The sequence below is a fragment of the Ascidiella aspersa genome, chromosome 1, assembly GCF_963924565.1.
Source record: "Ascidiella aspersa chromosome 1, kaAscAspe10.2, whole genome shotgun sequence".
Classification (NCBI taxonomy): domain Eukaryota; kingdom Metazoa; phylum Chordata; class Ascidiacea; order Phlebobranchia; family Ascidiidae; genus Ascidiella; species Ascidiella aspersa.
Window position 1 is genome coordinate 34,523,684 of NC_139447.1, and position 26,740 is coordinate 34,550,423.

The 26,740-nt window shown below is 36.9% G+C and overlaps 4 protein-coding genes across 4 annotated transcripts; 3 read left to right on the forward strand and 1 right to left on the reverse strand.

The window, feature by feature from the left end:
* The first annotated feature begins 190 nt into the window (after positions 1-190).
* Positions 191-1,409, forward strand: LOC146169944 (radical S-adenosyl methionine domain-containing protein 1, mitochondrial-like). Its single transcript, XM_083387916.1, has one exon. It carries the CDS (start codon positions 191-193, stop codon positions 1,295-1,297), a length of 1,107 nt encoding a protein of 368 aa, XP_083244042.1. The 3' UTR covers positions 1,298-1,409.
* An 89-nt stretch (positions 1,410-1,498) lies between these two features.
* Positions 1,499-4,106, forward strand: LOC146169945 (vitamin K epoxide reductase complex subunit 1-like). The gene is made up of 3 exons (XM_083389192.1): positions 1,499-1,703; positions 1,986-2,092; positions 3,515-4,106. Exons 1-3 carry the CDS (start codon positions 1,537-1,539, stop codon positions 3,730-3,732), a joined length of 492 nt encoding a protein of 163 aa, XP_083245318.1. The 5' UTR covers positions 1,499-1,536; the 3' UTR covers positions 3,733-4,106.
* A 1,932-nt stretch (positions 4,107-6,038) lies between these two features.
* LOC146169946 (heparanase-like) lies at positions 6,039-17,355 on the forward strand. Its single transcript, XM_083389066.1, has 13 exons — positions 6,039-6,171; positions 7,603-7,712; positions 8,223-8,335; positions 9,299-9,445; positions 9,958-10,125; positions 10,770-10,944; positions 11,240-11,287; positions 11,942-12,017; positions 12,423-12,547; positions 13,053-13,164; positions 13,700-13,839; positions 16,024-16,170; positions 16,920-17,355. The coding sequence occupies exons 1-13, from the start codon at positions 6,103-6,105 to the stop codon at positions 17,095-17,097; spliced, it is 1,608 nt and encodes a 535-aa protein (XP_083245192.1). The 5' UTR covers positions 6,039-6,102; the 3' UTR covers positions 17,098-17,355.
* A 1,142-nt stretch (positions 17,356-18,497) lies between these two features.
* LOC146169947 (NACHT, LRR and PYD domains-containing protein 3-like) lies at positions 18,498-25,911 on the reverse strand. The gene is made up of 8 exons (XM_083389393.1): positions 24,512-25,911; positions 24,106-24,267; positions 23,000-23,179; positions 22,258-22,422; positions 22,018-22,179; positions 20,558-20,719; positions 20,019-20,174; positions 18,498-18,645 (listed from the first exon to the last, which is right to left on the reverse strand). The coding sequence occupies exons 1-8, from the start codon at positions 25,886-25,888 to the stop codon at positions 18,625-18,627; spliced, it is 2,385 nt and encodes a 794-aa protein (XP_083245519.1). The 5' UTR covers positions 25,889-25,911; the 3' UTR covers positions 18,498-18,624.
* Positions 25,912-26,740: the final 829 nt, after the last annotated feature.

A 26,740-nucleotide genomic window follows, 5' to 3' on the forward strand; every position in this document is an offset into this window, starting at 1 on the left:
GCGGTCTTCAACATTCACATTCATTTTTTTTTTGCCAGCGAGATAACTAGGCATATGTTGATTAAAATTATATGTGCAATGTGTCATGGTGAGGACTGTTGCATTTCATTGTTTTTTGTATAGAATGATTCACCTGACTAAAAATTATACTTTACATGTGAAAGTTTCAGTCTAAGTATAGTTGTTGATTATGGATAAGCAGTTATCAAAGTTGTTTCTAAGGCAAACAACGTTGCATGTCAATTTTCCATTTGCTGTAAAATGTCCATCTTTAGGCCAATTGTTGATAAGTGACCTTTGGACTTTAGTCAAACAATCTCCAGTAACAAAAATCACATCTGCATACTTTAACATTGATTTGCTACATAGTAAAGTTGTGGAATACTGTTTAGAAGAATTGAAAAAGAGGGAAATTTTAAAAACAGAATGTGAAGCTACAATAGAAATACCCCCTTGTTCAAACATAACAAAGGAGAAATTATTGAACTTAAAGTCTGCTGGAATAAACAGGGTTTGCATTCGCCCTATTTGCTTATCTTCTTTAACAACATTTCAACTGAAGTTGGCCGATTTATTTAGTTCTGTAAATCAAAATTTTCACAATGTTTCCTGTGATATTTTAGTTGGAATAGACTTGTCGAGAACTTCTATACAGGAAAATCTTGCCAACCTTAATCAAATGGATGTTGATCATATCACAATCGAACAAACAGGAAAATCTTCCAAATTCTCAATGCATGACTTTAAAAATGAATCTTATAACAGAATACAACAATATAATTTTTTATGTAAAGCTCTAGAACAAATGGACTTTGAACAATATGAGTTGTGCAACTTTGCCAAAACTAAGCAAAGCCTTTGTCAGCATAACGTCTCTTTATGGGAAGGCAGTCAGTTTATTGGAGTCGGTCCTGGAGCACATGGACGTATGTGCACCAGAGGAAATCAACCTTTTAAAAGAAATGCAGTGTCATATTCATCTAATGTTAATGGATGGATAAATCGAGATCGTTCCAGTACTGATTTGGTTAAATTTCATCCTTTGAGTAACAAAGATGTTCTTGAAGAATTGCTGTTTCTTGGCTTAAGAACTACCGCTGGGGTTTGCGATGATACTTGGAAGTTAGCGAATGGTGGTGTTCCACTATTGCGCACTTTCAGTCACCATAAAAATGTTATGGGCCTGGTTACTACTGGTGTTTTAAAATTTAAAAATGGAAGATTATTTGTAGCTAAAGATAAACTACACATGGTTGATTCTGTTTTAGTAGAACTGTTTAATGCAATTGGAATGTAGTTTACTAAAAGGGCTTTGTTTTTAGTTTTTTATAACAAATTTTAATTGTTTATTGTTGTGTGTTTTTAATAGATGCAATATTTATAGTTCACTTTTTTCCTAAAATCTTATACTTCGGAATAGCAGCAGACTAGCAGTCACACCTTTAGCTGCCTTATTTGCGAAGTTTATTCATTTATATATGTATTTTTACAGGTTTAGAACTTTTTAATTTTTCCATAAAAATATTAGTCAGAGATATGGGTGGTGCGGTTGAAAATTGTGCACGTGCTGTCCTGTGCATTACAGGAATTGCTCTTTCTATCTATGCATATTTTGTTGAAACTCATGCAGAAGGTGACATTGAATATGAAGCGCTATGCGATATCAACGACTATGTCAGCTGCTCTGCCGTTTTCACATCACCGTAGGTTTTATTTAAATGATATTAATTGATGTTTTCCAGCTGTACTGTTGCACTAATTATTTTATTGTTATAATATGGTATTGTTTCTACAATTTATCATTTGTATGTCTGTTATTCTTGTTTTTTGTTTTATATGGTTTTATTTACCTTCGTCTATAAACTTTATATTAATGCAGTTAAACACACTTTGTGTAATGCTTAGCATCCGGCAGGCCGTTAAGAAGGGCTTCTGTAAATTAGTGAAACAGTAATACAAAGTAAGCTTTGTATTTCTTTTTTTAGATACGGAAAAGGCTTTGGAATAGTGCGCCATATTGTTGGAGAAGACCATTTTCTCAACTTTCCAAACAGCATTTTTGGAATGGTGTTTTTTACTCTTCAACTATCTGGTAAGACTTTGTATAACTTATTTGTTTATATAAACTTTTTTTAATTTAGGCTGATTAAAACAACTATGAGAGTACTAAACAAATAATTAAATGTTCAATGTCTTAAAGCAGTGCTTCTCAACCTTTTTTCGCGGCAACCCAAATATTAAGTGTAAATATGACAAATAAATAATGTTTGGCGACCCAGTTGTTTTTTTCTTGTAAGGGAAATAAAAAATAGCTTCTTGTAATCGAACAAAAACTAGGCATTAGCGTAAAGAATTTCAAATTTTAATAGCTAGACAATATTTGTATTGCTTTCTTAATTTTCCTAACGGAAAAATCTTGCTCAGAAACAATCCCAATTAGTATAAACATGTGAATTTCTGCAGTCAGCGACCCAACCAAATCAAACAGCGACCCAATTTTGGGTCGCGACCCATAGGTTGAGAAGCACTGTCTTAAGGGATAGAATTTTTCAAATGAAAATTATGAGTCCTTTCTAGAGATCGACCGATACCCATTTTTTCGACCAATACCGATACCCGATTTTTTACAATTTTTCAACCGATACCGATTTTTTTTATATACCTGGGAAATGTTTAAAACTTGAATTAATTGAAAATAAAATTCTAATAGTGTTTTAGTTTATATACCTTTCTTAATTATTAAACAATTATTTTGCATATTAATTTGGTGTGATGCTAAAACCAAAATGTTTTTAATAAAAAAATGGGTAAGATGTTTGTTGTACAGGAAAAGTTATATCATATTTTTGTACTAAAATATCAACAAAAGTATCGGCCTACATTTACCGATACTGATATATCGGTAGAAGCCAAATATCGGCCGATATCTCTAGTCCTTTCCTGTATTTAGTTGGCTTTTTTATGTCTGATCTGAAGTGATCTATGCATAAAGATAGAGATTTCTCAAGCGGGAGTTGCAGGCATTTTGTTGCTTCCATATTTTTGCCTTTTGAAAGTTGCACTGATTAATGTAGTTTTTTCGGGGTTAATTCAAGGAATTTAATGTATTGCAGACTAGACGCAAACATAAAATCTTAAAGGACAAATTCGTGGGTGGTTTAGCGTTGGTTATAAGAACACATAATGCCGACGATAAAAAGTCTAAAAGTTTTTAATAACATGAGAAGCGCACCTCTTAGAACTAAAATCAGTCAGCAAGGTCGAAAACTTTAAAAATATTTTTACACCATGCTGACTGATTGTTGATGCCCCTCTCAAGCTATTAAAAACTTTTAGTGTCTGGCAATATGTGTTCTGTTGGAGGGAAAGATTCTGTTATGCAAACACATACTAAGCTTAAATGACCAAGGAGTTTTTTAAATCTTGTACTACAACCAACTCTAAACCCCCCACGAATTTGTCCTTAAAGATTTTTTTATATCATATATTACTTTGTAATGTGTGTTATTTCCAGGCATCTTCGCGCGTAGCAAGTTAGCGTTAGACATACTCTACTGGATGACGGTCAGTGGTATATTTATGTGCTTTTACCTCGCCTACATACTCGCCTTCATCTTGCACGACTTCTGCGTGGTTTGTGTCTCGACCTACGCCCTCTCATTCGGCCTTCACCTGCTAAACCATCTCGCGAGAAAAGCAGGCGGCACGTCTACGGAAAAGAAACGACAGTAGAAAGTACTTTAACTATAAGGTCATTTTTCTTATATGTGCAACCAAAAATAGTTGCCGTCTTTTTAGGGTAAGTTTCAAAAAGTTAAGTCGGACTGATACTGTTGGCTCCCGTTTAATTTCTAAACAAAAAAGCAATCTCTTTGCAAAAGTCAATGAGCTGCATTTCTGATTTATTGCCAAGCACTCGACGATTTGCCTGTATATTTATGTACGCCAAAACTTTGCAAGTGATGTGTCTATCTACCTGTTTTTATTATTGAGGTTTTTCCAACGGTTTTGGTGAACTGTTTATCATTATTTAAGTATGAACTTTATTCACTTGATTTATAATGCCTACACTAATAAATATGTGTTATTAATTTCGTGAATATTTTTTTTATAATCCGCAGAATGTAAAACTGACATCGACGCCAATGCCTAAAGTTTCGTGTAATGTGTGTTTGACTGTTTGTTTGTGCTATCAGTATTTTATTGTTCTGTTTGCTGAAAACTATATTCGCATGTGTTGCAATTGCAAAGAATCTTCGTACTATCTATTTTTAACGGTTATGAGTAACGCATTTGTTTGTTTTAACGCCTTTTGACTTAAAGAGCCATTTTTGTATAGAAAATTACACCCGAATAAGTTGTAGCTGTTTATCTGTAGCTTTGCGAAAACTTAAAATTGGTCGTAGGGAACAACGCTTAAAAATGCATTTTCTCTCTAGCCAGCCTACGGTGATAATAGAATATCGTTTATTGCGGGCAAAAATAACCTGCTCGTAACGAAAGCACATTAAAATAACACCCGGCGTTTGTTGTGCAAAATAATGTAATTTTGTAAAACGAATATGTATACCTAATACGAAATGTACTTGATTGCGTATTTTATTTGAAAAAGCTTTGGTTATATTGAATAATTTATAGGATTAAATCAATTTGTAATTGTATTTATTTAATTTTATTACACGATAAACGTGGTGCTGTTCAACCGTCTGTAGAAAATAAATGGAGCAAAAAATAGAAATATTCTTTCAAAAATAAACGCTGTCACTGTTTTGGTTTATTGCAACAGTGCATGGATTAAAAGTGTTTATTTATGCGGAGAGAATGCATAACACGCTGAGCCATATTGAGGTATTAGACCAGGTGTGGTCAACAAGTGTTTGATTGGGAATGCCCGACTGGAACTTTTTTTCAAAGACCCACCATCGACCAGTTTAATAACATACGTCACGTAAACAAACATAACAATGCAATCGTTTCAAAAAATCCTGAAATCGGCCACCAAACCAAATTAAACGGCGACCGAACCAGGTTAGAACTCACAGGTTGAGAAACAGTGACTTTAGTAAAGTCAATTTAAAACGTGACTTTAATACACCCTATAGCAAGGGTTTTTAACCTTGTTGTATGTTTGACCCTCTTAACAAAAATGAATATTAAATTTACCCCCAATATATAAAGTGGTCCTAATTTATTAAAAAAACGAAAGTCAAAATTACAACAGTTATATTAACTGCGACGTCTGCCCTTGTTGTTGTGGCAACGTGTGTTCAATGTCTGGTGAAGTAGTAGATTATGCACAACGAATATCAGATTCAATATGTTAAGTCGGTTTTAGATTTGATAGTAAACAATGCAGAGAAGCCGTTTCACATAGGTTAGTTGAAGAAGACAGAATTAGAATATTTGAAGCTTTAATACATATCCTTGGATTTACCCCCTAAAACGAGCAAATTTACCCCAGGTTAAGAAAGGCTGCCCTATAGTAAAGCCATCGGCGAGTGACTTAGAAAATTCTATAATTTTAGTTTTGTAGTTCAATTAATTAGAGCAATATGCGGCTAATTCTTATTCTTATCTCTAGGTTGTGCATGCTTATGTGCTCTAGTTCTAATCTAATTCGGATTTTATTAAAAATGCTACTTTGTCCAACGGCATTTTTAGTCTTTCAGTCAAAACACAGAATCAAAATAAATACTCTTTGGACAGAACGACTTGTGGGTGATTTTACAATCTGAAAAGCATAAGCTATATGCTGAAAAATATAAAATATTTCACAAATACCGCTCACATTCCTATAATAATTTACAGTTCACATTCCTATAATAATAAATTGCAATTTGAATAAATTGGTTGTGCAAAATAAATCTAAAACAAATCTAGTTGTCCGGTCTTGATTGCAACACAGCCTACCGGTCGCTCGAAAAGACAAACAGACTTCTCTCCACAATAATCAACAACAGTCCAGTTTTGCCAATCAGCGCCTTAAAGACTTCCGGTGCAATCGTACCAGCGTTCCAGTGCCGAAAGAACGCTCATTGCACGCGAGTGCTCAAAACGTATAAAGCAACTTTCGGCTGTCACGAGTAACAAGTTTGAATCGAGATGAACTCGGCTTTGCTGCTTGCTGTGCTGGTAACGTTAAACGCTTGCAGGAAATGCGATGCGGCAACGGTAAGTGACGGTTAAAGTGAGAAGTGCTATCTGTTGAGGAAACGCTGTGTAAGCCGTGCCTAAACTTTTGTTGATCAATCAAGTTAGGCCTTGTTTTGGCGATGCTTGTTTAGTAGGGAGGCAAGCTTGGGGAATTTGTTAGCACTTTGGAGTTATAATGGAACATTAATCTAACAAAAACACGGTTATGCTGTAACCTACAAAAGCGGTTAAAACTTCTAGCTTTATTTTTGTAATTATAAGTTAAATTATATGTGCAATCTAACTTAGCCATCAATCACACTTTTATTTCTAGCTGCATGCTTCCTTTTAGTTAAAGTTTTGGTACCAGACAGAGCAGTATTTAGCATATCTATATCACGATCGCCGTGCTTAAAAAAATATTAATTTAGCCAATTATATAATAGCCAGCTGCTACACTTTTAAAGTGAAATTCTGCTTTAAATTCTTATCAAAAATAGAAAAGAACAACATTTGGTGTGCAAAGCAATTAGGCCTATAACTTTCATTCGTATGATTTTGTGAAACACAATGTAGCCTATCTATATATTCCCAAATCTTGTGCGTTGATTGAATAATTGTTTGAACTCTGTGGTAAGATTTTAGACCAGACCCAATAGCTTTTTCACAGAAGTTAAAAAAATGTCTCTAGAGCACCACATTAATAATATTAAAGCTTGCCCAAGCTGACAGTTGGCACCAGAATCTCCCACGCTTTATTAACAGCAGGTTTTCCAGCTATTTCCCTCTCTGCTTCCTGTAAACCTCCGCGGCCTTTTTTATGTTTCCAATGCTTTATTAGGTTACTTTTATCGACCCATAATATAAACACTATTTTAGAAAAATAAGGCATTGCTTAGTACCCAATAAGAAATCAAGTACTCTGTCAATCAAGCTGAAATGCAAAAACTAATATTGGAAATCATTAATCTTATTTAATAACTTTTACTTTTCTGAAGGCGCTGTGCGTTTTGCACCCTATAAATTAAGCTGACTTGTGACGTCTCACGCTTCGGCCAAACTTTGTAACGTTATAAGTATTTTTCTATTTTTTTTGTATTCTGAATCCGCTCCTGGCTATGTCCTAAAATAACGAATCGTCGGTAGTATTAGGTTGACGGGTTGTAAGTGACTTATGCCAAGTTGTTAGTTTAAGAGTTTTTTTCATCAGTGTTGTAAACAAGTCATTTAAAAAAATCCAAGTCAAGTCATTTTTGAAATAACTTTAGTATAAGTCAAGACTTTTGGCGTATATAACAACTCAAGTCCCAGTCAAGTCGTTATTACAACCAGTCAATCCCACATAAAGTTCCCCCCTCAAAAATTAAGTCAATTCATTCGAAAACAGTGACTTAGTTGCACTTAAGTCAAGTCAATGTAGTGTGATTGACTTAAGTCATTACAGTACTGTTTGTCCATGGTTCTTCACAGTACGACTTGACTATCGATATCGATCAAGTTCTTCGAACAGTTCACCCGCTTTCACCATCAACTGCTGCTGGGATAACTATCTTCGAGTACGGTTGGATCAACTATTTCAAGTAAGCCAAGTCGAATTATATTCATATGGAGTAATTATTAAGTTAGGATAATATTGTGAATATTAACGTTTTGGCTGCATCAAGGATTTTCGTCTATCTGGTTACCTGTGCTGCCTTCTTTAATCCAAGTACTTTTAAACATTAAAAAATGCCGTCAGATTTAGAGTCCTGTCATTGTTTATTTCGCCCAACAAGTTACCCTAATAAATTTCCTTTATGTAATCAGTTATCGGTAGTGATTTTTTTCAAGCAACACGTCTTTGATAAATTTCTGTGATGTTTTTATAAATAATATATTATAGGCAGGGTGGTAGTTATAGTTATAAGTTATAAGCATTTTCTCTAGTTATAAGCATTTATTTTTTTATTAAGATTCGGTTCTAAGAAAGGGTTCAGTATTTAACAAAAATTACGGATGCAATATGAACACCTGACTCATAATAATTAAAATTATTCGCCCCTTCAGAAAATATAGCTTGGTAATAATTTATATTAACCTCTTTTTTGTAGCGACACAAAGTTCGTGAAGCTATCCCGAGCCCTCGGCCCCAGTTACTTTCGTGTTGGAGGGACGAAGGCCGATGTCGTGTACTTTAAACCCGACGATCATTTGTTGGAGCAAAGTAAGGATTAAGGAAAGCCGATACCTGATGCCAAGTGCTAGTATCGGTACTCGTTTGATACTAGGGTGGTATCGGTGCCGATCCGATACCAAATTATTATAGGATTTAGGCATGATTTACCACCCAATGCAGCTATTTCTACCGTTATAGCTAAATTCATGAAAATATAGTATAGGGCAAAAAACTAATGGTAATTAAACTTCTTCACGTTTAAGCGAGGTTTGGCCTAATAAACCTGAGAATTTTTATTTATGAACGTTTTACATAACCTATTTTGTTCGCTTGAGCTTAGTAATGACGTCATTGGTATCGGATCGGATCTCGATACATTTTGTCTAAAATATCGGGCATCAATATCGAAATAAAATGTCAAGTATCGGTCATCCCTACAACGGTTGCTTACTTAATAGGTTGTGGCTTATTAGCATATTAAAGATGAATTTCGACCAAAAAGTATCCCGATTCCATCTGATACTAAATCGCTAACAAATAAACGAAATTGATATGTTAAAAAATCGATTTTCTTCTAAATGGCTGTTTAGCGTTAGGAAATGTGGTTAACTTTAGTTACTAATTGTCGATTTTTCATAAATATAGCCTTCAAGGTAAAATAGCTGCGTTTGATCGCAAGCAATGGATAGAATTTTGATATTTTTTGGTGTCGGATTTCTACCGATACCACCCTAGTTCAACATATTACAAAAAATGTACTTGTAGCTCGACTTAATGTTTTTAGTCCTATTTAAAACTTAAAAAACAAAAGCAACTGTTTAAACGCGTTTAAAGTTTAATCAATCACCTAAACACTTATCGTTTTGACTATTATTCGAATTTAATTTGTAAAATCATATAGATAATGCTATAGTTGTAATCTTTTTGGCAACTGTATTTTGCACGTGTTTTTCTGTCTATTTAAATTTGTTTGTAATTATATCGTCGCCAATTAGTATATTGTTATATTAGGGTCGGACCAAAAATGTCGGACAGAACCACGCAACGCAACGGCGTTTGAAAACCACAGGGTTGAAGCGGAAGTCAGGTCCGCCATCTTTATGAAGGAAAAGCGAAAGTTTGGGGTTGGAAAACTATTAAAGCCGGTACCGCTGTCAGGTAAGTAGCATTGGCTTGTTATAGACCGCTAACACTGACAATTTTTCCGATAATTTCTGCCACGCAACTTTAGCGGTCAAAATAAACATGATTACGTGTAATTTTTTTCAAAAAAAATTTTTACCACGGTCTTAGGACCATTTAAAATATATCAATATTCAGTGTTAATGTTCGCCACAGAAATCAAAATATAAACTTCGTCCCAGGTTAAAACTATATTTTTTGGTTAACGCAGGACGATGCCTCGCTTGGTACAAATTTATTGAGGAGTAAATGTTTAAGCCGGCGAAAAACTGTGCAATCCATTTTTCTTTTTTCTTTATTGCTTGCCTGGTATATATATGTTTGGTCGATGGTTGCAATAATATTGCCCTGAAGAAGATTGCCCGAATAGGTACAGTCGAAACCTTGGTATTTTGATAAAATTTTGCCGGAAAAACGATTTTACAATTGAGGAGTAGAAACGACCGAAAACTTCTGTTTCCGTTATCAACTAAACTATATATGAACAGGAAAGGAATGGCAACAGTTAAACGAATTCTGTCGCTGTGTCAACTGGAACCTGATCTTCGGGCTGAGCTTGCAGTTTCGTGAAGGGGATCAATGGAATTTCACCAACGCCCAGATGCTCTTGAACTACACCGAAAACAAATACCACGTTAACTGGGAATTAGGGAATGGTAAGGCTGTACATTCGCCTGTTAAATTACCTTGTTTTATTTCCGATAACACTAGATGTAGTTTTCGTTACGTCAGTTATGTACAAGTCCTAGTCGAAAATTCGAAAATCTGCAAAGCAACGCAAGTCTACATGATTTTTAACGAATGGCAATCGTGCCCCATGTCAAGTCATTACCAGGGCAAGTTGACATTTCCAGTAACTTCCCTAATGTTACCAAACATGCATTCAATTAAAACACTTGGTTTAGCTTGAGGTATTTGCCTAATGCTTAAGTCTGTTTTTTATTAGACTTAAGTAAAGTCTTATGTCTGATTGTAACAATGATTTTTTATGCGAAGCCGCTTGCTGTTGAAATCCTGCAGATAGGAATATGCTAAACACTAATACTCGCACCAATATCGCCAAACGTTATTGCTTTACCTTCTAAAACAATTGCAAAAATTACTTTTACATTAAGGTGAAATACTTAGTTTTTAAAATCATGATTTCATAAGGGTGTGTGTTTCAATTTGCCTTGCAACTGGATTAGAAAACCAAGCACATAGAAACAAACATCACATTACAGTTTAAAGTCGAAATCGCCGTGCTTTTTTAAAAATATGCCTTGTTCTCTGTTTTCACAAACAAATAACGTATTGGCAGAGCCCAATTCATACAAGCACAAGAATGAAACAGCCTTAAGTGCTAGGCAAGTTGCCAAGGGTTTTAAACAACTCCGGTCCCTCCTTGACGCCTCTAAGTGGTGGAATGGATCCGAAGTTTTCGGGCCAGACATCAACAATATCGGAACCACTGGAACGGGAAAATACCTAACGTCGTGAGTGTGGAGCAAAAGTTGTATATTTTTTCGGAAGTCTGTGCTTTAAATAGATGTGGGTGAGAGACAAAGTAAGGTCGACTCACCAATGTAATATATACAATAAAACATTACCGAAAATCAATTTAAAACTTTTCTTAAATAGGTAAAAAAAAGCGTTAATTTTTTTTTACAAAGAAGGTTAAAAAATAGGCGTCTGGAAATTGCTTGGCGGGTCTTTTTCCGGCGATATATTCTTTCGCATTTTTTATCAAAAAATAAAACTGGTACTTAACTGTTTTTACATATACTTTAGATTTTTAAAACATGGAAAGGATGCGATTACAGGAATGACATTTCATCAGTAAGTAATTCAGTTGTTCAACTACAATACACGATTTACAGTATCCAATATTGATAGATTTTTTTTAAAACATAACGTTGCTTCCTTTCTTTGCAAACACGCTTTAAATATTAAGTTGTAAACCAAAATACGCCTGAAAAACTACAAATATTGAATTTTAACAACTGAACCGTACATATATAAACAATGTGTCAGTACTACTCTAGAAGAGCTTGATCACAAAATACACTTTGTGTATATGTACGTTTCGGTGCTGAATATATGCTGTTGATTATATCTTCAATTAGGGTTGTATAGTACCAACGGGTTACAGCAGTATAGTCAGTGCTATGGTTGTTTCTAGGCTTGCTCCCCTCTGAGCCTGTGTAGCTCAGTTGGTAAAGCGACGGTCTCGGTATGGCCAGAGGTCGTGAGTTCGAACCTCACGCAGATAGTTATTTTTCTAGGCTGGCCTTGCTTGCACTATAATCCTGATTAGGCTGACTGATTTCGATTAGCCTTTCCGAAAGCATCCTGTATTGGATTTTAAAATGAAAATTTGGTTTATCTTTTCACAGAATGCCAACAATTCGTTATATTGGTTTGCCCTAAAATTGACCTAAAAGGATAAAATATCAGGTGAAACTATCTACAATCTAAATGTCGCTTTTTTAGGTATTACTTGAACGGTAGACTTGCTGTTAAAGGCGACTTTATTAAGCCACAAACGTTGAACAAGATCATCAAACAGGTTTGTTTAACTTAATGCCATACACTTTCAAAATATTAAAATTACCGTTCTTAAAGTTCAAGTTTACAAATTAACGTAATACATGCAATTTCATAAAAACAGGTGACAAAATTTTAAGCTGTGCACCATATTAAAATTGCTTGCGTTAAATTAAAACAGCTATACTTACATGGTTTGCCGAAATTCTGACATATGTGAGTAATTTAAAGTTGCCTATTTTCCCTTAAATTTGCACCAACATTTATAAAAGATCATAGGCTACGGTATTTGGGATGTAAAGTACAAAAACATACATATATATCACATTAGCGTAATATGATTCGAACAACAAACAACACTCAAATGGTATATACTTGCTATTAAATGGTTTGTTTATGGTGTTGCTAAAAATGTGTTTGTTCACAGCTTAGTCAGGTAGTTGGTATAACAAACGATCTGGCCCCAACAAAGCAAGTCTGGTTGGGTGAAACAGCGTCTGCTTATGGTGGAGGTGCTCCGGGGCTATCTAATACATACCTGGACGGTTTCACGTAAATAGAAGCTTTATTTTTGGTCTTCTATTGTAATGCTGAGTTATACATTTAGCCATACAATAGTTCTGTGAGCTCAAAATGATTTTGATGGTTTGTTATCCAGTTAAAAACGGCTTTGGTCTTGTATAAACTGATATACTCTGCTTACAAACTTAAAAAATACTGACATATTTGTGTATTTTTCAATTGCAACACAATAGTTGCACAAAATGAAAAGCATGAAACAAAAATTAGCCATAAAAGTTTGAAACTATACCAAGTATTGCACTTTTAAAACACTAGCAAGGCAATACAGAAGTGGCTCACATGATGTAAAGGTTTATTAAACTAACTTGTCAATTTTAACACCTTAGAAGACCAAGGTGGGATTTTAATAGAAATAAATACTTTTCAAGGTATAAAAGTCGCTGCAAAACACCCCAGCCCATTCTTCGTTAACATGTCTGCTATTTTATCATTCCTACGGTGTATAGCCATCGAAATGAATGTATTTTAATTGCAGATGGCTGGACAAGCTTGGTATGACTGCCAAGCATGGTGTGGACATGGTGGTCAGGCAGACCTTCTTTGGCGGACAATACGCTCTACTGAACGATAACTTTGACCCGTTGCCTGTAAGTTCTACGGCTTGTGGGCAAAATCCGGCACACAAGTTTGATTCATCCGACCCAGAGCATATTTCACAAAACAATTTTTTTTTAAATATTTACCTATATGATTGAAGTACTAAAGATTTAAACTGAACCAAAATTTCATGAGTCTCGCTATATATTAAAAAAATATTTATTTCTTAGAGTTAATGGTGCCAATGAAAGGTTATTTGTGCCAATGTGCCCCTGAGGTCGCAAATACTTTTCTTTTCAAAACCATTTTCGCAAAAAAGTCAATCCCCTACCTAAAGCCTAAATCAGCTATCTATTAAGTTTCGGGATTCAACGTCAAAAATGTGAAGCAGAAAAACTAAAGCTGTGTAAAATTATTGTGATCCAAATCTTATTTTGGCAAAAAATTATACTGTAGTTAGCCATTACTTTAAGGGCTCAGCTAAATCAACATCAAAACAAGAGTTCAGTATAAAATTCTTCGCAAAACGGGCCATAACTTATTTTTTTAACGAAATGATTTTTTTTAATCGAAAGCTCCATGCAGGACTACTGGCTGACGTTGCTGTACAAGACGCTAGTCGGCCACCAGGTGTTAAACGTCAACTTGCAGAAGTGTGGGAGGGGCGTTTGCCTGGACAAGAACAACGGGCACCTCAGGGTCTACGCTCACTGCGCCAGCCGAAGGTAGGACACAGGTTAAAAATCAAACTACAGGTCACGCGGCAGTACAGCAAAATGTTTTTCTGAGCCTTGTCGTGTTTGATTAGGCTGTTTATAACGCTCTTAGGTTGTTTTTTCGGAAACTTTTCGTTGTGCGTTTTCGAAGGGTGATTGCTTTTTAGGGACTAGATGCATGGTTAATGTGCTCCTTGCGTCATTCTTACCACGTTTGACTCGAATTAAATAAAAATCGGCCACAGTCGTGCAAATGGATGTCCGATACTTGACACTTCATTTCAAAACCGATACCCGATATTTCGGACAAAAAGTATCGCGATCCGATCCGATCCGATACTAAATGGCGTCATTACTATACTCAAACAAGAAACACAGATAAATTAGTAACGTTGAAAAGCATGTTTTTCCAGCTTTTCAGGTCCAGCCTCGCTGTAGTGTTAAGAAGTGTAGCAAATACTAAACAGAACGTTCAAGTTAGAATCGATTAATTTAATCGCAAATGATGGCTGAAATTTCCATAATAATGTGCTCCTAAATCGGCGCCGATACCAGGCTGTTATCGGACGAGAACCGATAACACTTGGCATCTAGTATCGGCTACGATCCGATAGTATTGGACAACCCTATAGTCGTGCATGTAATAGCCACGTTTGGTAATTTGCTATATTTATAGAATGGTTCGATCTGGAGGGTATAATTAACGCATATCAAAGCCCATACAGAAGTTGCTATCATTTTAAACGATTTCGAATCTCTCTAGTCATTTTCAATTGTGTCTTGAAACGCTACCTATTTGTTTATGTCAGGGGTGTCCAACTCAAACATGCCGGCGTGCCATTTTTTTTTTTTTATAACTTTTTCCCGTGCCAAAGTTTCGTAACAAAACCAATTCTTTTTAATCATAGAAGCGCTTTTTCACCGAAAACAAAAACGTTTATTTAAACTTGAAAAACTGTGTAGTAGAAATGCGCATCACTGCATCTAAGTGTCCGTCGGGGAGCTCACTTTTGTTTCTTTACACCAATTATAATCATGTGAATGCTAGCCTCCACTACAATATTTTGCAGGCGTTCTTAAACTTTTTTTACCGCGGACCCCTAGAATTTTCTTTCATCTCGCGTGGACCACTATAGACAAAAAAATTAAAAAAATGACGTTACAAATTTACGTTACAGTACAAACAGACTTCTTAAATTTTTGCTGATTTTGGTCCAAAAATGTGAAAGTGAAATGGAATCTAAATACATCCAGTGCTAAACCGTTTTATTTTTAACTAAATTGTTTTCTTTAATAAATTAATTCCTTCTTAAATACACTAATATTTCAAATAGACCTTCATGGACCCTCTAGTTCACGGACCCCCAAGGGGTCCATCGACACCAGTTTAAGAACCCCTGGTATAGTGTTGTAATGTTGTAATATCAGTAGTAATTGTTGGTTGTCGTGATTGCCGCGATTGTTTATATTGTGAACAAACAATGGCAATTGGCTGTATAACAAATTTAGCAGTTTTTGACAATTGGCTGAATAACACATTAGCTTTTTCTACAATTGGCTGTATTTTGGGGGGCTTGTGCGCCATTTTTTATTAGGTCGCGTGCCACATTTGGCACGCGTGCCTCATGTTGGACACCCCTGGTTTATGGGCTTTGATATTCTCACTAAGTCTAACTGCAACCTCTAACACAGGGGTTCCCAAACTTTTTCTATCGCGGACCCCTAAAATTTATTTTTGCCTCGCGTGGACCGCGGTAGGCAAAAATAAATCAAAAATGACTTCATATATTGCCGTTACACTACAAATAGCTCTCTTTTTTTACCGCGGACCCCTAGAATTTTCTTTCATCTCGCGTGGACCACTATAGACAAAAAAATTAAAAAAATGACGTTATACATTTACGTTACAGTACAAACAGACTTCATAAATTTTTGCTGATTTCGGTACAAAAATGTGAAAGTCAAATGGAGTCTAAATACATTCAGTGCAAAACCGTTTTATTTTTAATCAAACTGTAAAAAAATGATAACTTCTTAAATTTAAACTAATAGTTTTAATTAGGCCTTCATGGAGCACCTAAAACTAGTTCACGGATCCCGAGGGGTCCATGGACCCCAGTTTAAGAACCCCTGCTCTAACCATTATTCTCCAAACGCGAATCGTTTTCCTGAAACAATGTATGCATTGCTTAGGTCGGGATACAGTGGCGGGTCGGTCGTGATCTATTTCATAAACATCGCGTTACATCGGATGAGACTAATGATGGCTCCCTATCGAAAATCGATGCTCTCTGGTGACCTCTACCTGTTGCAGCCGCCCGGTGGTAATCTCACTTCGACGTAAGTTTCGCCGGGGTTGTTTCAGTATACTTATATATACATCTAGAAAATAAACAGCCAAATTATTAACAGTGGATAAAAAATCGCGTGTTCTATTCGCATGCATACAAGTATACCTATCCGACAAGTCATTGTTCTAGCTTTCTTTATTTCCAGGACGATCACCTTCAGTCGTATACTTGCATTTTTGGCTGCAACATTGACTTTATGCTATTTATGGATACATGTCCGACTGTCCTATCTCTTTGTAACGCGTCTAAGTAGGCCAGAATTACGAATTAGGTTGTTAAATTAAAATTAATTGCCACAGTTTCGTAACCATAAGTTCTGAACTGCATACGAAAATAATAATAACAGGTATTTTATTATTGTAACTGAGTTAAGTTACAAACCGGAATCATTTTGCGAAGCCTTATCAATAGGGTAAATATTTTTTGACTTGTCCAAAAATTTACACGCGAGGTCAAAATTTGTCAAAATCAAAATTTCTCATTTTTTAGGTCAAAAAATAATCACTCTACTTATCAATAAAGTTTAGAACGTAGTCCATTGTGTTTTTCTCTTTATTGTTTGCCGGGTATACATCTAGCTTTTTCGCCTAGTTACAATAATATTGTCCTAAAGCAGATTGGCCAAATAGGTGATCGGAATGTGGGCACTTCAATAAAATTTTGCCGAAAGAGCAATTTTATAATTCATACGGATGATATCCCACTTGTTTTATATAATGCAAACCTCATTTATTGCAGACTCACTCAGCTGAATGGAGTCACTTTACAGCTTGGAAAAAATCACTCCATACCGCCCCTGCGTCCACGAAAGATCACCCCTAAATATTTGGGGGTGAAGGGCCTCAAAATACCCCCACTGAGTTATGGCTTTCTTGTTCTGAAAAATGTTGGAGCACCGGCCTGCTTGAGAAACTGAAAATAATTTCCTTATTAGTTGATTAACATTTTTACGTGTTACCGGCTAAGGATGTATCATATAATCAATCAATTTTACTAAAATTTTGCGTGCTGAATACTTTCTTGCCAGGAGACGTTTTTTTTTGTCAGGATAATGTTGTTTATGATCAAACAGACTATAGCGTTTTTATTCTGCTTACTCGGATATAGGAAACGAATCCCATTTAATTGCAGGTTTTGTCATTTCAAAATGACTTAAGTCCCAGTCATATCGTTTTTTTTTATAACATAAGTCCAAGTCAAGTCATTTGACAGACAAACGACCCAATTTTATAACAAAATAAAAAACAATTTCGTCGACCCAAGTGATTTGTTCAAAAGAGTGCAGTCAAGTCATTTTGCCCAAAAGACTTAAGTCATGCAGGACAGGTCATTTAAAAAAACTTAAAAATAACTCCCAAGTAAAATACTAAACCTATACTAGTACTATTTGTCTTTCAGTAACCGTAATCTGAATTCTACTCCAGTTCTATTTCTTTTTAGTTTTTACACGATTTCTTTTCATTTTAATTTTTTGTTTAATGTGTACGTCATAGGGTAAAATAGTGCAACCAACATATTTGCGAGAAAGGATAACCCAATTTTTTGCACTGCGCTATGTAGTCCCGTCACCCATTCATAAAAAAAGCTAATTGCCACCGTTGGTGTCACTTACACTATATATCCGGTTACTACTGATACAGTTTTCTGGTATAATGGTCTGTGTAGTCGAATTGAAACTAAAAAAGTGGCAACTAAAAACTTTATTAGTTCTTTAATTGGTTTAGTCGACAGCACCATAAATAACTCCAAATACACTATTTGTGGCATCATAATTCATAAAAAAAATATTTGGCAACTACATTTGAGATTCCTGTTAACGTAAAACCGAAAAATGAAAGAGTGAGGCTTCAATGCCGCTTTTGAAGCCTGAAACAGGGTTTCATAAAGTTTTGGGACCGCCCCCTTTGACCCTATTTTTTGACACTCGGGCCGCACTACGCGAATAATATGTTTCATAGCCACAAATGATCAGCTCACCGTTATACAAGTGTTTTCATATAAATAGAAACATCACATAGATATAGCACAAAGAGGCATTTATTGTAAAACGTGCAAATTATGCCTTTTTACGATACCTGTGGTTTTTCTTAGCTATATACTAAATCGGCTAAAATAAATAAAAAATGCACGATTAATATCACGGAAGAGAATGGAATAGCGTATTGGAATAAAATCATTCCCCACGGTTTGCAAACATTTCATGCCCCCTAGAGGGGGGGTGGGGTGTTCAGTCTTGAAAACCCTAGCCTAAAGGTAAGTTTGCAGCACAGCGGCAATTAAATTGCCGTGACAAAGCGGTTATAACGGCAACTTGTCAGTTCACAAAGACAAAAAACGATAAAGGGAATGAAAAGTTCAATAAAACTTTAACAAAACGCCTAGCAAACATCGCTGGCTCAATCCTTGAACAGTTTGCATAGAAGACGGTTTGTGATTCCATGTGTCACCGGAGTCCTTTGAACTTCTGAAGACACAACAATCAATATTTTTAGACAACTACACTAGAAGAGACGCGCATTAAGTGAAACAAAAAGTTAATAGAGCAAAAACTAAAGATGACTCGGTATTGTCGTACATTTATACGTCTTATGTACTTTGTATTCAGCCTTAAATTTAACAAAAGTGTAGGATATGAAACACATAGTAAGACCTATACAAAAATCTAAAATGTAATTTATGTACCATACAGTAGAATTAAGACCAACGACGTAAGAAAGTCAAAAACGCAGTAACACCTACTCTAAATAATATCTAGAATGGCCTGAACAAGAGTTACTTTCCTGTAAGAATATGTCTAAACCTCGGCAGAAAAAACACCTCAATCGCCCTAATAGCACACAAATCCATAAGAGATGGTATATATGCTTTAAGGGATATCGACATAAAGGTTGGCATCAGCCGTTTTGTTATCGACGTTTGGGCGCCCTAGTTTGAACCAGGGCTGCGGAGTCGGACTCGGGACTCGACGGAGTCGGTTTGTTTTGCCGGAGTCGGACTCGGGACTCGGGTAAGACCACGTAAAACTACCCGAGTCCCGAGTCCGACGTGCGCATGCGCAGTATCAAATTTTAAAACTGTTCAGTCGGAGACATTTGGACATTTTTGAGCGTCCTCGGAGGACCATTCACTTTTCTTGAGAAAAGAGGACACATCCTCCCAAAAGGGGACATATGGTAGGCCTACAAGAGGACATATGGTAGGCCTACTGTAGAGTCAGAGGTGGACTCGGGACTGGACAAAATCTTACATTTGACCGGAATCGGACTCGGGACTCGAGACTCGGGAGTCGGACTCGGGTTTTTTTTTGGGCCGGAGTCGGACTCGGTTTTTTTTTAACCGACTCCGCAGCCCCGGTTTGAACGGCGCCGCTGTTTTGGCCCCGAACTGTTTGCATCGTTTGGGTCAGAGGTGGGTATTAGATGGGGTTAGAATTTGAGCATAAGGGGAAGTAGTGCTGAGTTAGGGGTGGTGTTTGGTGTTACTCCAAAGCTGCTTTACACCTTGTTCTGGCCGATATTTGTTCTATTTAAGCCTTATTCCGAACTGAAAAAAAATTCCGCTTCGTAAAACGAAATGCATCGTTCTGCTCCAAAATGCAACGTACTTATAAATGTTCCTCAATTTATCAAATGAAGTTTTTCAGCAAATATATATCTGTATAAATGGTGTACACAAGTCTAGCGACAACTTATCGAAATTTACACCTTATACGGTTGTGCAAGTCCCTGTATTTAAGGTATTGTCGCAACAGCGCGAAAAAAATGCTTTGAAATCACGTTTTTTTTTATTTTTAACGATTAATCAAGCTTCCGCCATGTTTTGTCCGATGCCACGCACCTTTTTCCATTCCGGGTCCCTTCGCAGCCGCCAGATTTTGTCTGACGAGAGATTGCACTTTCTGACGTCGATGCTCTCAATATTAATGCTGCATTCTTCAAGCACTTCAACTCCATTGGCCTCCAAATCTGTCCAGCTCAAGTTTAAGGAAGCCAGCTGCCAAGGAAAAGTTCAGTGATTAGATTTTTGCAAATACGTTACCGAAAACCAAAAAAAAATGGGCGAAACAAAATTAATCGGCGTAATTTTGATGCTTTTAGAAATCCTTATAAAACCACCATTTTTCTTCAAATTAAAAATATAAATCTCAATCAAAAAGAATTTGTGACGAATAAGGCGCTTAACGCATAAGGCACTAAAATACTTTTGCGTTTTGCTCGTATTTCGCAGAACTATACATGGTGGTTTTGGCTTAAACAGATTTTCTAAGAACGGACAAAAAACATACCAAAAACTGAAACTATTAAATGAATAACTAAACTAGCGGCGAAATTTATTTTCTTTTTTAAATGAAAAAATACAATAAAAACAATGCTTACAGGTGTATCCCGCTTTCTTATTGCCTCGCCTATCAGCTTGAAGGCTTCTGGTGAAAGTACACAACTCTGTAGTTCCAGTCCCTTAACGTTGGGTACAATGGAAGTAATGACTCTGATAGTTTCGTTGCAGGGGTCTTTCACTTCCAAAGCCAGTGAGTCAAGCTGCACAGAAATGTAATGGTATAATGTTCGCTATAGGTGCTCTGTGTAGTTTACCTTTTTATGCGGCGTTTCCACTAGAAATTGAATTCCATTAAATTCATTTTAAAAATTATACATATTACAACATGCCCTTAGTTAATGAATAACAGGGCTAGGATTACCTGATAAATAATTTGCACTGAAATGAACATAAATATGTCATTCAAAACAATATTATCATAGTCGAAAATCTTCCGCTTAGTTTGTCAAAATTGCACCATTTAGTTCCTTTGAGGGTTAATAACCACGGGTTAAGAAACACCGCTTTAAGGAATACCAAAGAAACGTCACATAGTGTTATGTAATTTGAAATGCATTTCATTTCCCTTAAGTGAAAACCATCTGGGTAGTGATGAACATACTTGTCACCGTTTTCGATGACAATCATGTCTGAAATCATGCAAAGTATTCAAGTTTCACTTGGTGTTAGAACATGTTTGGCGCAGAGAAATAACACAAACAAGAACATTTTTTAGGGTTGACGTCACAAAGCGACGTCGTAAATCAGTTAATCGTAAAAACACTTGTTTTTCTCCAGCGACCTCGTACGCAAATTCCAGCTAATCGCACGAGGCGCGAAGAATTGGTTGGAATTGATAAAAGTTTTATAATTTAAGTGTACGTGACGCTTTAGGCCAATGGTTCTCAACCGGGGTGCCGCGGTACCCCGGGGTGCCATTTTTAATGCTCAAGGGTGCCGAGAGATATTTGAAAATCTTTAAGAATCTGGTGTTTGCTCAACTCCTACAACTTTTTGTATAAGATTAGAGTGGAATAAATCCAATTATAACCTCCTACGTTGTGTAGAGTTTTTTTTTTTGATCTGTGTGTTGTTCCAGTCCGTTTATAGTGACATTCTTGTGATTTACCTATGGAAAAATCTTGTAGAGGTGCCGCAACCTATTTTTTATTATATTTTCGAGTGTGGTGTCGCAAGCCATAAAGGTTGAGAACCTCTTCATTAGGCACATAAGAGATCCGAAGGTTCGTCATCCTGAACAAGCATCATGGCCCAACCATTTGAGGGTCTCCCATTACATTGCGCGCGTGATTCGGCGGCGACACAGAGGTTTCATTTTAAACAAGGCCTTTACGGCCGCCCCTTTGTTTACCTATACAGGGCCGCGCCGTTTAAAATGTTTGATTAAGTGCGAAGGAATTCAACAGTAGCCGTTTCAGTTCGTTTTTTTTTACAATTTTGACAAACGCCACCATTTTTCAGCGCAATTAAAACCAATAATTTGTAAAAACAGACTTACTGTTACTTGACTGCCAGCCAAACCACCAAGCAAATCGCCATACTGTGCAGCAGTCAAGTCAGTTCGACTTAAATCGAGTCTTTTAACTTTTTCCAAGCACTTTCCGAGCTGTAGGGCCGCATTGCTATGAAACTTGTTGTTCTGGAGACTTAGCAGTTCCAGCTGAAAAGTACGTGTTACAAATCATGTGTGACGTCACAATAAGGTAAACAAAGGTTATCGAATAATCACTATTTGCACCTTGTTAGTTCTTGTTAAAAGGTTTTCGGCTAGTTTTTCTAGAAAATCGTCTGCAGTAGTGAGGTGACAGCCGTGCAGAGAAAGTTGTGATATATTTGAAACGCAGGGGAGAATAGCGCTGAGACTGCCATTTATCTTGTTCCAACTGAGGTTTAGCGATGAAAGCTAATAAAAGAACAAAAAAGGCTTATTAGTTTACTGTTATTTGGAGTTAGCATTTACCGTTTTCAACGGTCAAAATTCCGGCCACATTTTTGACAGATTGGATAAATACTTTTAGCGGCGCCAATAATAATAATGTGTCATAGAGGATAGAGTTACTCAAATTTATTGCAAACATACCACTCTTCCAATTTTCACGCTAAACTAAATTGGTCAAGGTATAAATTTACACTGAAAATCTCTGAAAAAGTACGAATGGCAAACCTATTATAGTTTAGACGGCATAGATTTGATTCTACAAACAAAATCAACATTTAAATATGAGTCATAACCCGTGACACCTAACATTTCACCATTTTTCAGCAAGGCATACACTAAATACATAAATATTTCGACAATCTTGTGCAAAGGTTATTGTTTAACCTTCTCCAATGTACCACCAACTATGTAAATACATGTCCTTTGTGTAAAGTTGCGCAACAAAGCCTGTTGTTTACCCGGATTGCGTAGGGCTTAATAGTATACAGATTAGCGAGCCAGCTATTTTTACTTCCTCGTAATAAAACGCCGTGTAGCCTACCGGTTGCTGGGTGTCCTTCAAATAGATTGAAATGTCGCGAAGGCCTTCGACCGGTATTTTGCACCCTTCCACTTTTAAACGTATGACCTTGTGAATGAAAGGCGCAATGAAACCGCAAATTCCATGGTCGCCTTCAGTGCTCCCAACAATCGTTACTCTGTTGAAGTACAGGATTCTAACCTGTAAAATTGATACAGCCTACATTATGTTTTGTTAAACAATCAAAGCATTATAGACCAGTGGTCGGCAAACTTTTTTTGTCGCGGCCCAAAAGTACCCTTTTCATAGCTATCAAATGCCCGCTACGTAAAAGCACTACAAAAACAGTGTCGAATAGAGGATATTTGATTTGAAGGTGAAATATTACACGGCGCCTTGATGTCCAAAACACTGCCAGCATAATGTAAAAAAACCTATAAAAGAAAGAACATTACGCGCGAAAAATGTTTGGTTGCCATATAGTTAAAGTTGGAAAAAATATAGTTTAATAGGTTTTCAGGACAAAAGTACCCTTTTCGTAAAAGCACTACAAAAACAGTGTCGAATAGAGAATATTTGATTTGAAGGTGAAATATTACACGGCGCCTTGATGCCCAAAACTCTTGCATACCATAATGTAAAACATAGCCTCTTATAAACAAAGAACATACGCGCGAAGCGCGAAAATTTTTCGTTCTTATATAGTTAAAGTTGGAAAATATATAGTTTACTAGGTTTTCAGGTACCATATTTGGCACGTCAGGCTTTCCAAGCTAAGCTAATTTAAAATTTCTCTGCCAGGCATACTTTTAAAATAAAGTTCAATGAATGTACGGCTATCACGCGGCCCACAACTACATGATAACACTAATCTATTCGAAAGTAACTCGCGGCCCACTAAAAATGGTAACACAAAATCGCAGTTAACATATGTTGTGCGACCCGCAGAGACATTTCTGAGTTTGGTTTTGGCCCGCGACTCGAAAAAGGTTGCCGACCCCTGCATTAGACAAATGAATTTGTTTTCTGGGAATTAATGCATTTACGATGCTTATAAGAAAAGGGGATTTTCAGATAATTGGGCTGCCTTTTTAAACTGCAAGGTATGTGCATTGTGCACGCTTTACCTTGCTTTCTCTGTTGTTGAAAGTTTCTTTCAGTTGTTGCATAAAGTTGCGCGACACTTTCGTGTATGACAAAGAAAGTTTTCCCAAAGTCACGATAGTGTCCAACAGCACAGTTTCCAAGTTTCCTTTTATCGTCATGTCCTGGATAAGAAGGGTGGTGATCTAGCGAAAGGAAAACAAGGAAAAAGTTAAATTTGCAAGTGATTTGCGAACTTTTCTGCTCGTAGCAGATGGCATTTACACACTGAACACCATAGCCAATAAGGTGCTTATAAACAACTCGCTACTTTAGTGTAAATAAGTTAGGTTTTTGTTGCACTGAAAAACTATACATTTATATGTAAAACTTATAGATTTCAACGAGCAGAATATTAAATCAATAAGCATAATATGAGTTGTGACTTACACTAATGCTTTGTCTTCCGCTGACAAATTTCACAAGATCTGTTAAGGCCTCTTCGGAAATCTGACATTGCTTGCTTCCATGGCCGATTTTGATGTCATGCTTGGTTTTACAGCGCGTCAGTACTTTACACAAAGCGGCAACGTCGCTGGGTAGAATTATGCCCGATAATTTGATTACACGCGGCATATTATCGGCCACTATCTGAGTTATTTCCTCGCTATTAGCTTCAAGAACCCAGGTGCATATGTCTAACAGCTTTTCAGTCTGTTTTTTCGGGTGTAGTGACTTTGTCGCTTCCTTTATGTGCTTGCCTAAAATCTGCCTTTTGTTTTCCAGCTCTCGGTCGTCAAAGTTTTGCACCAGTAGTTGATTAACCGTATAAAACACATCAATGTTGGACAGGCCGTAAAGGTACTTGATAACAGCTGTCATTTTTTTCTGGCACAGTTTGCTTTCGAAGTCATTCGAAGGAACATTAAACAGTAGATGAAGGGCGGAAAACAGTTCGAGCCAGATTTTGTGCGAGAAATGGGCGCGGCCATCCTTCTTAAAAAGCCTTAGTTTCATGTTTGCCTTGTCGACAATCCTGATGTTTAGGAAATCCTTTTCGTCGGATGCATTTATACCAGCCGCTGCTAAATCGTCGTTGGTAAAGAAAGCCTTTTCGAGCAGCAGGCCTTCATACGCCAGGCTTGCGAGTTTTAGGAGGTTTTTTCTGTCGCCTGTAAAATGCGGTGACCTCACGAAGTGGTCAACGCCGAAAACTAGGACTTGTGTCACCGAGAAGATTTTCAAGTCGACCGCGTCTTTTAGGCTGATCAGCAAGCAATTAACGACAAGTATGCAGTACATCGGAATGCTACAAAGAGCTTTAATGGCTTTGTTGTTTTGGAAATACTCGGTCACCTTATAGAAATCATCTTTGAACCTGCACATTCGCCTGGTAAGCGACTTGATGGCACCGTCATCCAAACCCTGGACTTCCACTACAAACTGCGGGACGTAGTCCTTGCTTAGCTCGTAAAATGCACCTGAACGGGAGCAAAGAAATTTCTTTGCATTTGGCAGCAGATTGCCAGCCAACAGATTTTTGAGGATAACGTCTGGTGTGGCTGATTCGTGGATGCCGACTGTTGCTACTTCTTTGGATAATTCTTGGATTTTAGCCTCGTCTAGGCAGTCTAGAATGATCATGACATCCTTGTCGTAAATAATTTTCTTTAACATGTCGTTCTCCATCTCAGGACAATCCCAGCACGGCAGACAGGTTTTAATTAGGAACTGAAAGAGGGACGTTGGCGAACTAAAGTCAAACCTTTTCAGAGGAATGTAGAATACAAACGGGTTCCCTCCGGCGTTTAGGATGTACTCGAGCATTTGCTTTGCAAAAGTGGTTTTCCCAATTCCGGCTCTACCAATGGCCCCTACGACGTTACCGTACTTGCTTACGTACGCGTCTCTAGCCTCGCTGTTAAGCTGACGCGCCCGCCGTTCAGCGGCAATTTTCGCTTTTTGGAAGACGTTTTCAACAGAAATACCAGAGCCCTTGCCGATTTCAGGTATGTACTTCCACTGCGAAGAACGCCGACTGTCGAAATCCCGAGGCTGGTGAATTTTGTTTGTGACTTGAAGGGGAACGATCTCATCGCATTGTTTCTCGATCTCTTGCTTCGCCTGACGTCGCAGTTCCCGTTTTAAAGTATCCGCTGTAAAAAGTGTAAGCCGGCATATAGTCACTTATTATAAGGGAACCGGCCTAACCCCTTTGTATCTGGGCATGTCCGATAATATCGGATCGAAGCCAATATCTGATGCTAAGTAATTATATCGAAACTTGTCCGATACTATAGGTTAGTATCGGTGCCTATCCCATACAACAGCTCTTAAGCTATGGGTCGCGCTGGGTTCAAAAAAGGGTCGCTCTATGGTGATTCAATCCTGCGCAAACGAACTTTTTTATTTCATTTTTTAAATATTTTCAATTCAATTATAACTGAATTATGGCATGATAAGCTTTTTACGTGGCTTTAAATCTGTAAACGGGATTATTGCATCATAAGTGGTTTGATAAACGTTTTGATGGCAGCCAACTATAGTAGCTGCTAAGACTGGTGTAAGCTTTTAGTCACCAAACAAGCCACGCTGATATTATAGGAGAAAGATTCAGTTTCACCAATCACTCTAAAATAAATCAATCATTTGTTTGTAATCAATTATTGTTTTATAGAA

Coding starts and splice junctions, on each gene's coding strand:
- LOC146169944 (XM_083387916.1), top strand. CDS start 191: ATGGATAAGCAGTTATCAAAGTTGTTTCTAAGGCAAACAACGTTGCAT.
- LOC146169945 (XM_083389192.1), top strand. CDS start 1,537: ATGGGTGGTGCGGTTGAAAATTGTGCACGTGCTGTCCTGTGCATTACA. Junction 1,704..1,985: donor TCTGCCGTTTTCACATCACC/GTAGGTTTTATT, acceptor TTCTTTTTTTAG/ATACGGAAAAGGCTTTGGAA. Junction 2,093..3,514: donor TTTTACTCTTCAACTATCTG/GTAAGACTTTGT, acceptor TGTTATTTCCAG/GCATCTTCGCGCGTAGCAAG.
- LOC146169946 (XM_083389066.1), top strand. CDS start 6,103: ATGAACTCGGCTTTGCTGCTTGCTGTGCTGGTAACGTTAAACGCTTGC. Junction 8,336..9,298: donor CGATCATTTGTTGGAGCAAA/GTAAGGATTAAG, acceptor TTGTTATATTAG/GGTCGGACCAAAAATGTCGG. Junction 11,288..11,941: donor ACAGGAATGACATTTCATCA/GTAAGTAATTCA, acceptor TCGCTTTTTTAG/GTATTACTTGAACGGTAGAC.
- LOC146169947 (XM_083389393.1), bottom strand. CDS start 25,888: ATGCTCGAGTACATCCTAAACGCCGGAGGGAACCCGTTTGTATTCTAC. Junction 22,180..22,257: donor TTTTAACAAGAACTAACAAG/GTGCAAATAGTG, acceptor CGTACTTTTCAG/CTGGAACTGCTAAGTCTCCA. Junction 18,646..20,018: donor GGGACCCGGAATGGAAAAAG/GTGCGTGGCATC, acceptor TTGTGTCTTCAG/AAGTTCAAAGGACTCCGGTG.